The 13,429-nt window shown below is 38.8% G+C and overlaps 1 protein-coding gene across 3 annotated transcripts in view; it reads left to right on the plus strand.

The window, feature by feature from the left end:
• The window catches only part of LOC133622452 (neural cell adhesion molecule 2-like), an 801,647-nt gene that overhangs the window by 737,659 nt on the left and 50,559 nt on the right, over positions 1-13,429 (plus strand). For all 3 annotated transcript variants that reach the window (XM_061985218.1, XM_061985216.1, XM_061985217.1), the window contains exons 10-11: positions 12,206-12,393; positions 12,476-12,572. In XM_061985218.1, coding sequence (XP_061841202.1) covers positions 12,206-12,393; positions 12,476-12,572 — 285 coding nt within the window. The remainder of the gene's footprint in view (positions 1-12,205; positions 12,394-12,475; positions 12,573-13,429) is intronic.

The raw sequence follows: 13,429 nt of genomic DNA on the forward strand, positions 1-13,429 counted from the left end.
ATACATATATATACATATATATATATATACATACATATATATATATATATATATATATATATACATATATATATATATACATATATATATATATATATACACATATATATACATATATATATATATATACATACATATATATATATATATATATATATATATATATATATACATATATATATATATACATATATATATATATATATATACATATATATACATATATATATATATACATACATATATATATATATATATGTATATATATACATACATATATATATATATATATATATATATATATATATATATATATATGTATATATATATATATGAAATACTCGAGTTGGTGAATTCTAGCTGTAAATTCTCCTCCCCTCTTAACCACGCCCCAACTACACCCCCCGCCCCAACCACGGCCCGCCCCACCCCCGACCACACCCCCCACCCCCCGCTTCCCGAAATCGGAGGTCTCAAGGTTGGCAAGTATGCCGTACCAGGTTTTCAGATTTAGGGGGGACGATAGCAGGTCGTACGTGGCTCTGATGATAAAAAAAAGTCTTGACAAGCCAAATTTTCTTGTTCTATTGGCAGATAATTTTGCTTAGTTCAAATAAAATACGCCAAATTTTTGTATTTTTTTTTTTTTCTTGTTTTTGAACACTGAATTTTGCAGTGTAGTTAGCAGGTGTTATTTGGGGTAGACTGTCCTTTGCCTAATGAGCTCTGACGCCAAGATGTGTATCTTGCCCAGGGAACGATTTCCGTTTCTTATAAGCACTCCTCGAACGAGGTCACAGCACCCTGACGAGGAACATTGAAATAAACACAGAAGCAGAGAGACAGCGCGTTCATTTACAATGTCTGAATTCCCTTCCCTGCAATACCTGTGTTGCTTGGGTAACGGGGCATTGGAGGTGAGGTTTTTTTCGCCATGCAGTTGAACCACATAGCATGCATGCGCTCGATGCATCATTAGTTGGAAAATTGCGTTGCAGTGGCCTCAACTGACAAGTGGTTGGCAAGAGGCAACCACTGCTACCCGACTAATGAACTCATTTACTAAGTCACTGCAGGCTGCGAGGGGATAACACGTCCTTGTTGGTGACAGAGAGCCAGGCATCAATCTCTCTAATGGAATCCTGCAAGCGAGCATAAAACAAGCATAATGCCTCAGCTGAAAGGAATCAGTGCAAAAGCTCGCCGCCACCACACTCCCCTATCGCTATTTACGGGGGTTTGTCCGCCTGTTTGCATCCTTTGCTCTGATTCTAAATGGAGATTCCTGCCCTTGGCATGAAGAGGCTCCAATTAAGGTTGCTCGTTTTATTACTGCAGAGGGAGCGGAGTAAAATACTTAACTTTTGCTTTGTGGGTTAAAACCGCAGGGAGTCATCTTTTTACGTCCAAGCCCACACACACGGACATGTCAAACTTACCATTACGGGACCATCAGGCGAAACTGCCAAAAGGGGACTTCTCTTCCAGGTCATTTGGAGAAAAAAAAAAATACCATGCCATTTACAAACCCCGTTTCCATATGAGTTGGGAAATTGTGTTAGATGTAGTTATAAACGGAATACAATGATTTGCAAATCATTTTCAACCCATATTCAGTTGAATATGCTACAAAGACAACATATTTGATGTTCAAACTGATAAACATTTTTTTTTTTTTTTTTGCAAATAATCATTAACTTTAGAATTTGATGCCAGCAACACGTGACAAAGAAGTTGGGAAAGGTGGCAATAAATACTGATAAAGTTGAGGAATGCTCATCAAACACTTATTTGGAACATCCCACAGGTGAACAGGCAAATTGGGAACAGGTGGGTGCCATGATTGGGTATAAAAGTAGATTCCATGAAATGCTCAGTCATTTCACCATCTACGGTCCGTAATATCATCAAAGGGTTCAGAGAATCTGGAGAAATCACTGCACGTAAGCAGCTAAGCCCGTGACCTTCGATCCCTCAGGCTGTACTGCATCAACAAGTGACATCAGTGTGTAAAGGATATCACCACATGGGCTCAGGAACACTTCAGAAACCCACTGTCAGTAACTACAGTTGGTCGCTACATCTGTAAGTGCAAGTTAAAACTCTCCTATGCAAGGCGAAAAACCGTTTATCAACAACACCCAGAAATGCCGTCGGCTTCGCTGGGCCTGAGCTCATCTAAGATGGACTGATACAAAGCAGAAAAGTGTTCTGTGGTCTGACGAGTCCACATTTCAAATTGTTTTTGGAAACTGTAGACATTGTGTCCTCCGGACCAAAGAGGAAAAGAACCATCCGGATTGTTACAGGCGCAAAGTTGAACAGCCAGCATCTGTGATGGTATGGGGGTGTATTAGTGCCCAAGACATGGGTAACTTACACATCTGTGAAGGCGCCATTAATGCTGAAAGGTACATACAGGTTTTGGAGCAACATATGTTGCCATCCAAGCAACGTTACCATGGACGCCCCTGCTTATTTCAGCAAGACAATGCCAAGCCACGGGTTACATCAACGTGGCTTCATAGTAAAAGAGTGCGGGTGCTAGACTGGCCTGCCTGTAGTCCAGACCTGTCTCCCATTGAAAATGTGTGGCGCATTATGAAGCCTAAAATACCACAACGGAGACCCCCGGACTGTTGAACAACTTAAGCTGTACATCAAGCAAGAATGGGAAATAATTCCACCTGAGAAGCTTAAAAAATGTGTCTTCTCAGTTCCCAAACGTTTACTGAGTGTTGTTAAAAGTAAAGGCCATGTAACACAGTGGTGAACATGCCCTTTCCCAACTACTTTGGCACGTGTTGCAGCCATGAAATTCTAAGTTAATTATCATTTGCAAAAAAAAAAAAAGTTTATGAGTTTGAACATCAAATATGTTGTCTTTGTAGCATATTCAATTGAATATAGGTTGAAAAGGATTTGCAAATCATTGTATTCCGTTTATATTTACATCTCACACAATTTCCCAACTCATATGGAAACGGGATTTGTAATTTTAAGATGTTTCACCACAATATTAATGAAGATGTACTTTTAAAAAGATGCCTGGGAAAGAGGAGACTATACAGTCGTGGTCTAAAGTGTACATACACTTGTAAAGAACATAATGTCATGGCTGTCTTGAGTTTCCAATCATTTCTACAAGTTTTATTTTTTTTTGATAGAGTGATTGGAGCACATACTTGTTGGTCACAAAAAACATTCATGAAGTTTGGTTCTTTTATGAATGTATTATGGGTCTACGGGGTGGTATAGCTCGGTTGGTAGAGCGGCCGTGCCAGCAACTTGAGGATTGCAGGTTCGATCTCCGCTTCCGCCATCCTAGTCAATGCCGTTGTGTCTTTGGGCAAGACACTTTACCCACCTGCTCCCAGTGCCACCCACACTGGTTTAAATGTAACTTAGATATTGGGTGTCACAGTGTAAAGCGCTTTGAGTCACTTGAGAAAAAGCGCTATATAAATATAATTCACTTCACTTCACTTCACTACTGAAAATGTGACCAAGTGTGACATATTGCTGCACAGTAAAAAAAAAAAATCCTATTTTTATGGTTAATTTACTCTAAATTTTTACTGTAATTTTTTTGTTTTTTTTAATAGTTTATAAAACTGTAGAATTGAAGACATTATCTGTAAATAAACAATCCGCCTGTTATTTTAAGTAATATGCCAGTAATGAAAAACTATGTATATTTCTTTTTTTTTTTTACAGAAAAATATCAAATTATTTATAAATAGCATATTCTGTTTTCTTTAATTACTTTCAAATTCATGTAAACTTACAGTAATTATCTTTCATTAAATACGTAGCTTGTTATATACTGTCAGGACTTGGTCCTTGGGGTTTGTTTCCCCAGAATGCAACGGAAAGTTGGCTCGGGCAAGACGTGAATGTGAGTACATATTTAATATTTTAATTCAAAAAAGGTATAAACAAAAGGCGCTCACAGCGGAGGTAAAACAACTTGGCTATGAAAACAAAAGGCGCGCACAAAGGCAGAGAACAAACTTGACTACTGAAACCATACTTGCAAAAAGGCAAAAACCTATGAACATGAAACAAAAACTTACTTGGCAAGGAACTGTGAACATGGCATGAAGCAGAGTGATGATAAAGTGTGATGTCGCCAGAAAGACAGCCTGGCAACTGGAAGCTTAAATAATAGTGACCTGATTAGTGACAGCAGGTGCGTGACTCAAAATGTGAAAACGTGAGACTTGACATGAAGATGTGAACCAGGTGAAACTAATGGTTGCTATGGTGACAAAACAAACAAAAGTGCACAAAAAGTCCAAAAAACAAAACCGAACATGACTAAAACAAAACATGATCACACAGACATGACATATACAAGTCAATGTCCATACTAACAATCTAAAGGTATTTTTCTGCAGAACTGTTTGCATCGTCACTTTATTAAAGGTGGTTGATCTTAACAATTCAGAAAAAAATCTGTAAAGTAATGGTATTTTTCTGTGGAACTGCCAGCATTGTCACTTCATTAAAGGTGTTTGATCGTAATAATTTGGAAAAACTCTGTAGAATAAAGGTATTTTTCTGCAGAACTGTTTGCATCGTCACTTTATTAAAGGTGGTTGATCTTAATAATTTAGTAAAAATCTGTAAAATTACGATATTTTTCCGCAAAACGTTTCATGAAAATTTCTGGTTTTGATCATTATTTGGTTTACAATGTTCTACTTGAATTTTATGGTTTTCGTTTGGCAGCCGTAGCTGCCAGTAGATGACCGTTTTTTTTACTGAATTTTTTTTTACAGTGGGTATTGTGGCCAAACAGCTTAATTTTTTTTTCATCTGACATCACATGGACAAAGATAAAACCTTCTGGAGGAAAGTTCTGTGGTCAGAAAATTGAGCTGTTTGGCCACAATACCCAGCAATATGTTTGGAGGAGAAAAGGTGAGGCCTTTAACCCCAGGAACACCATTCCTACCGTCAAGCATGGTGGTGGTAGTATTATGCTCGGGGCCTGTTTTGCTGCCAATGAAACTGGTGCTTTACAGAGAGTAAATGGGACAATGAAAAAGGAAGATTACCTCCAAATTCTTCAGGACAACCTAAAATCATCAGCCCGGAGGTTGGGTCTTGGGCGCAGTTGGGTGTTCCAACAGGACAATGACCCCAAACACACGTCAAAAGTGGTAAAGGAATGGCTAAATCGGGCTAGCATTAAGATTTTAGAATGGCCTTCCCAAAGTCCTGACTTAAACGTGTGGACAATGCTGAAAAAACAAGTCCATGTCAGAAAACCAACAAATTTAGCTGAACTGTACTAATTTTGTCAAGAGGAGTGGTCAAAAATTCAACGAGAAGCTTGTGGATGGCTACCAAAAGTGCCTTATTGCAGTGAAACTTGCCAAGGGACATGTAACCAAATATTAACATTGCTGTATGTATACTTTTGACCCAGCAGATTTTGGTCACATTTTCAGTAGACCCATAACAAATTCATAAAAGAACCAAACTTTATGAATGTTTTTCGTGACCAACAAGTATGTGCTCCAATCACTCTATCACAAAAAAAATAAGAGTTGTAGAAATTAATGGAAACTCAAGACAGCCATGACATTATGTTCTTTACAAGTGTATGTCAACTTTTGACCACGACTGTATACTTCAGCGGAACTATACCCATTTTTTCACCTACTCAATTTCCTTGTTTTTTTTTACAAAAAATATAATTTACCTTGATTATTATTTAAACAACTCTATGCAATACAAATATTATAAAATAATAATAACAATATGGCCACATTTGAGCGTAAATCATGTTTTACATGCAATTAAGGCAAGCCTGCCCCAGTAATAATGATTTTTTAAATACTTTTTTTAATCATTTAATGTGATGCAACATTTTGTACTAAAACAAATTAATTATGTTCATCATTATATTTATTTAGGTTTTTTTAAACATAAATTAATGAACTTTACTACATCAACCTCAACCAGGATTTGAACCCAGTCCTGTCTGCTTTGGACAACAAGTACTAATGCACGGCCCCACGAAAATCGGCTAGGAATGCGCCCTGTCATTCAATAACTGACATTTTACATGTGCTTCTTTACGCAAAACGGGGCCCCTCACGGATCGCTGGGCACTTTGTACAGCACCTATTCTGCAGTAAGAGCGAGGCGGCCCTGAATTGGGAGTAAAATGGCTGTTAAGGTCTGCAGTGTAAGCAACAACATTCACTATATGGGTTTTAATATAGATACATTTTTTTATTATTGTGCATTACATTAAAAAAAAGTCCCCACTTGGTTATAAAGAAAGGCACGAGTCCTCTGTTGGGCGGTACAAAATGGCACAACTCCACACTGATATAGCATAAACCGTCATACACGCTCCGCAATGGGTAAATAAACACAAAATGGATAACGAAAGAACAGAAAAATAATAAAAACATGATTTAATTTGTCGATTTTCTTTATACAAAATTGTGATTTTAAAATCGGATTTCTACTTTCTAAATACATGCTGACTTTGTTTTTAAATGTTCCCTCTTCAATGAATAAATGTCCATCGGAAACTAAGAGATTTTTAAGTATTTATTAAAGTACGCTGCAAAAAGTCAGTGTTCAAAAACAAGAAGAAAAAAATACAAAAATTAAGTGGGGTATTTTATTTGAACTAAGCAAAATAATCTGCCAATTCAGCTTGTCAAGACTTTCCAAAACAAGTAAAATTAGCTAACCTTAATGGACCCCAAAATACCTTAAAATAAGTATATTCTCACCAATAACAAGTGCACTTTTCTTGGTAGAAAAAAAAAGAGACCTTTTTGCTCAATATGTTGAAAAATATTCTTAAATTAAGTAAATGCTAGTGCCATTATCTTGACATAATGATATACGCTCTGCATTAAATTTCTTGAAGCCAGCAAACTTATAGTAAAACTATCAACTATCAAGTAACAACCGCTTGTTACTCTCGGGGTCTCCTAGCCGCTCAGGCAAATCATATTGTCTAAAAATTCATTTTTCCATTGATAACATGACATCATCGCGCCAAGTGCGTGCTCTTTCAGTCAATTAGTGCGCATATACAGCCTGGCCCCCGGCCAAAAAATTTTTTATTGTAATTTTGAAGAATTTATCTGAATGTGCATGAACTTTTTCTGTTCAAAATTATTTGAAATGTCACATGTTAAATGTTTAAATATTAACTGTCAGTTTACTGTACTGTGCCAACTGTACTACTATATGAGTACGTATGTTCTATTGTTTCATTGAAAATAAAACAGCAAAGTCCATTTGGCTGTCATCTGTTTTAATTATGAGACACAATTGTGTCAAAATCATGATTTTTTTTTTCATGCTTGAAATAAGAAATTATTACTTTAAAAAAGTAGTTTTATACGTGTGAGTGTTGATGACTCAGCTTTGCAACAGTTGATATTCTAGTTTCAAGCATGTTTTACTCAATATAGATCATCAAATCTCAGCAACAAGCTGTGATATCTTACTGAGATCATTTCGGACCAAAACCCTTAAAACAAGTAAAACACTGTAACATAAAATCTGCTTAGTGAGAAGAATTATCTTATCCGACAGAAAATAAGCAAATATCACCCTAATTTGAGATATTTAATCTTACTTAGATTTCAGTTTTTGCAGTGTACTCAAATAACATCAGATTACATAGGACAGGGGTCGGCAACCTTTACCAGTCAAAGAGCCATTTTGACCCGTTTTACAAATTAAAGAAATCAATGGGAGCCACAAAACTCTTTTGAAATTTAAAATTAAATAACACTGCATATAAAGTTTTTTTTTTGCTTTGTGCTATGTATAAACAAACTATTATGGGTTACATTTATGAAATCAATGAACGACTGCAGAGAAAATGAAATAAAATTTCTGCATGCAACAAAACGTTTTTAACTCCCATGAATTGATTTACGTGGGCCCCGAGTGTGTTGAAAAACGTATTCGGGTGTTACCATTTAGTGGTCAATTGTACGGAATATGTACTGTACTGTGCAATCTACTAATAATTAGCCCGGAAGAGTTTGGGCTGCAAGGGATTCTGGGTATTTGTTCTGTTGTGTTTATGTTGTGTTAAGGTGCGGATGTTCTCCCGAAATGTGTTTGTCATTCTTGTTTGGTGTGGGTTCACAGTGTGGCGCATATTTGTAACAGTGTTAAAGTTGTTTATATCGCCGCCCTCAGTATGACCTGTATGAGTGTTGATCAAGTATGCCTTGCAGTCACTTACCTGTGTATGCAGAAGCCGCATACAACTTTTGACTGGGACGGCACGCAGTTAGTATTGTGAAAAAGCGGACGCGGGCGCGACGACAGGTCGTAGAGGACGCTAAAGGCAGAGCCATCACGGCACGCCCTCAATATCGTTGTACGGGTGAAAATCTGAGAATGGTTGCCCCGGGAGATTTTCGGGAGAGGCACTGAAATTCGGGAGCCTTCCGGAAAAATTGTGAGGGTTGGCAGGTATGCAGCTGAGCCGCATCAGACTGATCAAAGAGCCGCATGCGGCTCCGGAGCCACGGGTTGCTGACCCCTGACATAGGAGAAAGTAGGCAGGGTTTTTTTTACGAACAAAGAGCAGGAAAGAGCAAGAAGGAGTAAGAGAGAGAGAGTAATCTTATATGCTTATATACGCTGCCGGACCAGGGCTCAGAAAATCTGTAGAGACTCCTCTCACCCCCACCAAGGACTGTTTTCACTGCTGGACTCTAGAAAGAGGTTCTGCAGCCTCCAAAGCAGAACCTCCAGGTTCTGTAACAGCTTCTTCCCTCAGGCCATCAGACTCTTGAACGCATCATAATAATCCCCTCAATTCCCCCCAAAACGGATTAACTCGCTGGAATATAAAGACAATATAGCACACATCCATAAACGTGGATGCATATGCACAAGTGCAATATGTACAGTAATCTATTTATTTACATCTGCACCTTATTGCTCTTTTATCCTGCACTACAATGAGCTAATGCAACGAAATGTCGTTCTTATCTGCACTGTAAAGTTCAAATTTGAATGACAATAAAAGGAAGTCTAAGTCTTTTAGGAATGAGAGAGAAGGGAGGTGTTTGGGCAAAATGTCCTCTCTCCTGGGAGAGGGAGATGAGCGAATACAAACTATCTGATTGTGGATAGGAATGTTTTGGTTTAGCATTGTATAAAGCACTTAACAACATCAATTATAAAAGAAACCCATTTGGAGAGTAACCTTGTGGAGGTTCATCTGGACCACCAATGACGGACATGACAGCCTTGTTCATCTTTGTGAACAATGATTTATTTTGCAATAAGTTGTCCTTCTTGTGCTTTTCAGCCATGTTAAAGTTTCTCTCGCTCTCGCTCGTTCTCCACCATTAACAACCTCCTCTCCTTCCCGACTGCTGCCTTTAAGAGAGCGACAGGTGATCAGACAAACACTCACAGCTGTGTCATCTACGCACCTGTCACTAATCTCGAAGCCGGTCCTGACACACCCCGCTTCGCTGCAGGTCCGCAGTCCACGCCCCCCCCACGAACCTTTTGACCAAAAAGACAAATACAACATCAATTAGTGATCAACCAACATCACACCAGTCTTTGTCCTTGGAGAAAGTGAGGGTTTGCAGATATTCCCAGCGAGCCCCAAGAATGTGTAAAGGGTCATAAAAGTGTCTTATAAGTGTCCTATTTTAGGACAAAAAAACAGACCAAGGCATTGAAAACAAAGCCACACACACAAACTTTGAGACTCAACATGTGGTTTTAGACAAGAGATGACTATAATCTTAAATGTTGACATCACAGCATCTACCTTTTAAGCACATACATTTTAATATTGCCTTAATCTACATTTCACCAGTCATTAAAGTTAAAGTTAAAGTACCACTGAAAGTCACACACACACACTAGGTGTGGTGAAATTATCCTCTGCGTTTGACCCATCCCCTTCTTCCACCCCCTGGGAGTTGAGGGGAGCAGTGAGCAGCAGCGGTGGCCGCGCTCGGGAATCATTTTGGTGATTTAACCCCCAATTCCAACCTTCTAAGCTGAATGCCAAGCAGGGAGGTAACGGGTCCCATTGTTATAGTCTTTGGTATGACTCGGCCGGGGTTTGAACTCGCAATCTACCGATCTCAGGGTGGACATTCTAACCCAGTGGTTCTTAAAGGGGAACATTATCACCAGACCTATGTAAGCGTCAACATATACCTTGATGTTGCAGAAAAAAGACCATATCTTTTTTTAACCGATTTCCGAACTCTAAATGGGTGAATTTTGGCGAATTAAACGCCTTTCTATTATTCGCTCTCGGGAAGCAATCCGCCATTTTCTCACTTTAGTCGGTGTGTTGTCGGAGGGTGTAACAACACGAACAGGGACGGATTCAAGTTGCACCAGTGGCCCAAAGATGCGAAAGTGGCAAGAAATTGGACAACATTTTTTCAAAATACAAGGCTGTGGGGAAAGCCGACGAAATGGTCAGTCGTTTGTTCCGCACACTTTACCGACGAAAGCTATGCTACGACAGAGATGGCAAGAATGTGTGGATATCCTGCGACACTCAAAGCAGATGCTGACATCAACTCCAAAACTGGACAGATCAGCTTTCAGGAAAAGAGAGCGGATGAGGGTATATCTACAGAATATATTAATTGATGAAAACTTTATTCATTACTCGCGGTTTTATGTAAATTATTATACATAAACTGTGTTTACCAATAATTTAGCTTCAAAACATTTATTTTTTTCAATCATTCGAGTACATTCGGGTAGTCTTGTGTAATGCAGTATTTTGTGTCTATTTAGGTATGGTTAACCTGAGTGCTGAAATCGTGGAAAAATATATGTTCTTAGCGCGCCTGAAATGGGCTGTCTGCACTCTCAAAGTGCATGTTGTTGCCAAATGTATTTCATATGCTGTAAACATAGTTCATAGTTGTTAGTTTCCTTTAATGCCAAACAAACACATACCAATCGTTGGTTAGAAGGCAATCGCCGAATTTGTCCTCGCTTTCTCCCGTGTCGCTGGCTGTCGTGTCGTTTTCGTCGGTTTCGCTTGCGTACGGTTCAAACCGATATGGCTCAATAGCTTCAGTTTCTTCTTCAATTTCGTTTTCGCTACCTGCCTCCACACTACAACCATCCGTTTCAATACATTCGTAATCTGTTGAATCGCTTAAGCCGCTGAAATCCGAGTCTGAATCCGAGCTAATGTCGCTATACCTTGCTGTTCTATCCGCCATGTTTGTTTGTTTTGGCATCACTGTGTGACGTCACAGGAAAATGGACGGGTGTATATAACGATGGTTAAAATCAGGCACTTTGAAGCTTTTTTTAGGGATATTGCGTGATGGGTAAAATTTTGAAAAAAACTTCGAAAAATAAAATAAGCCACTGGGAACTGATTTTTAATGGTTTTAACCCTTCTGAAATTGTGATAATGTTCCCCTTTAACCTTGTTGGAGGTACCGAACCCCTCACTTGCGCATTGACCGAACCCTTCTTTAGTGAAAAATAAAATGTTTTTTTTTTTCAAATTAGAGACAAAGTTTTATGTTTTTGGTGTTTTAGTATGGGGAACATATTCTAAGTAACAAAGACTTAATTTAGAGTTTTTTGGACACTAGGGGAACATATTTTAAGTAACAAAGACTTAATTTAGAGTTATTTAGTTAGGTTTAGGGTTAGAGGGTTAGGGCCAGGGTTGGAGTTATAATAAGGCCATGCCTAATAAGGCATTAATAAGTACTTAATAATGACTAGTTAAGAGCCAATATGTTACTAATTTGCATGTTAATAAGCAACTAATTAATGGTGAATATGTTCCCCATACTAAAGTGTTACCATGTTTTTCTACTGGTGCACAAAATGAACCGTGCATGAACATCACCTTGTTCAAAGAACAAAACCAACACAGTGCATAAACTCACAACAAATGACACATCTGCAAATCAGTCTGACTTCTGCTGTTGCCATATCCTTAATACGCCGATAGGGAGAAGTTTTTATTTACACGATGAGTCGGGTGTGTTTTGACCTCCACCGAACCCCTGAGCCCAACTCACCAAACCCCTAGGGTTCGATCGAACCCAGGTTAAGAACCACTGCTCTAACCACTAAACCACTGAGCAGGTGGCCAAGTGGTTACTTACTTTAAAGGATTGTATCTGCATGTAAAAGAGAGTGACATCCACTCTGTTTGTGTTCTGGACAGACATACCAAAGTTCTTGACCAACCACACCATCCACTATTCTTGGGAGGGGAACCCAGTGAACATCAGCTGTGATGTGATGTCCAACCCGCCTGCCATCTTGCTGTGGAGGAAAGAGCACTTCACCATCCCTGCAGAGGGCACTGCCAACACCCGGGTGCACAACGGCATGGGAAAATCTGTGCTCGAGGTTTGACCGGTGCATCGACATATTACTTGTCTGAGTTTGTAATTGTTTATTGACGTTGTTTTGTTTTTGTTTTTGCTTCTAGGTTACGCCAATGTCCGATAGGGACTTTGGTCGTTACAACTGCACAGCCCGTAATAACATCGGCATTCGATACCAGGAGTTCATTCTGGCTCAGGCTGGTGAGTGTGACCCTTGGTCCCCAAGTCTAGTTGTATAAGCACATAACCCTCTGCTTCTCCAATAATGATAATAGGCTTATTTCCTATTCTCACAGAGATAAATTCCATCACAACCCCAGTTCACCCCATCCTGATCTCAAACGGAGCCGTCTGATTTACCAATCCCCTCTCTATTTACTGAAGTAGCCCCTAATTTATGGCAGGGCAGGCTAATACACGGTGGTACATTCCAATTATCTTTAGTGCAGATGGAATCGCTCTGCCTAAGAAAAGTAGTGAATAACCGCTGACCTCACATTAAGTTCTGCAGGAAACAAGGGCTTTAGGGAGGCTGCTAAGGCTACACGATTGCAACTGATATGAGCTTGTTCAAGGACAATGCTCGTGTTATTTGTCTTTTCCACTACTGTATGGGATATTTTTTTCTCAAAATATTGATTCACATCTGAATTGCAATTCTTATTGATTCTAATTCCAGATTGTTTCATCATTTTTAAGACTTGATTTTTCAAAAATACGTTTTTGTAGGCCATCTCTGCACTTACCTGCTCTGCATTCACATCATATGTCAGCAGCCAGGAGGAGCTTTTGTAACACGTTTTGACAATGTTTCGTTATGATTTTTTTTTTTACCAAATAATGTATCGCAAGAATTTGTTTGAATGGAGATTTGTGTTGAATCGATAATCAATCAATCAATCAAGGTAGGATAGGATAAGATAGGTCTTTATTGTCAATGCACAAGTACAACAAAACTTTGTTTTCAGCACAAACCCGTTCAAGATTAGACAAACAAACAGTGTACAGGGTTACAGATCAGGAACGCTGATGGGTCGGGGCGTAAAAGATGGGAAAAA

This window comes from Nerophis lumbriciformis, linkage group LG23, assembly GCF_033978685.3.
Source record: "Nerophis lumbriciformis linkage group LG23, RoL_Nlum_v2.1, whole genome shotgun sequence".
NCBI lineage: Eukaryota > Metazoa > Chordata > Actinopteri > Syngnathiformes > Syngnathidae > Nerophis > Nerophis lumbriciformis.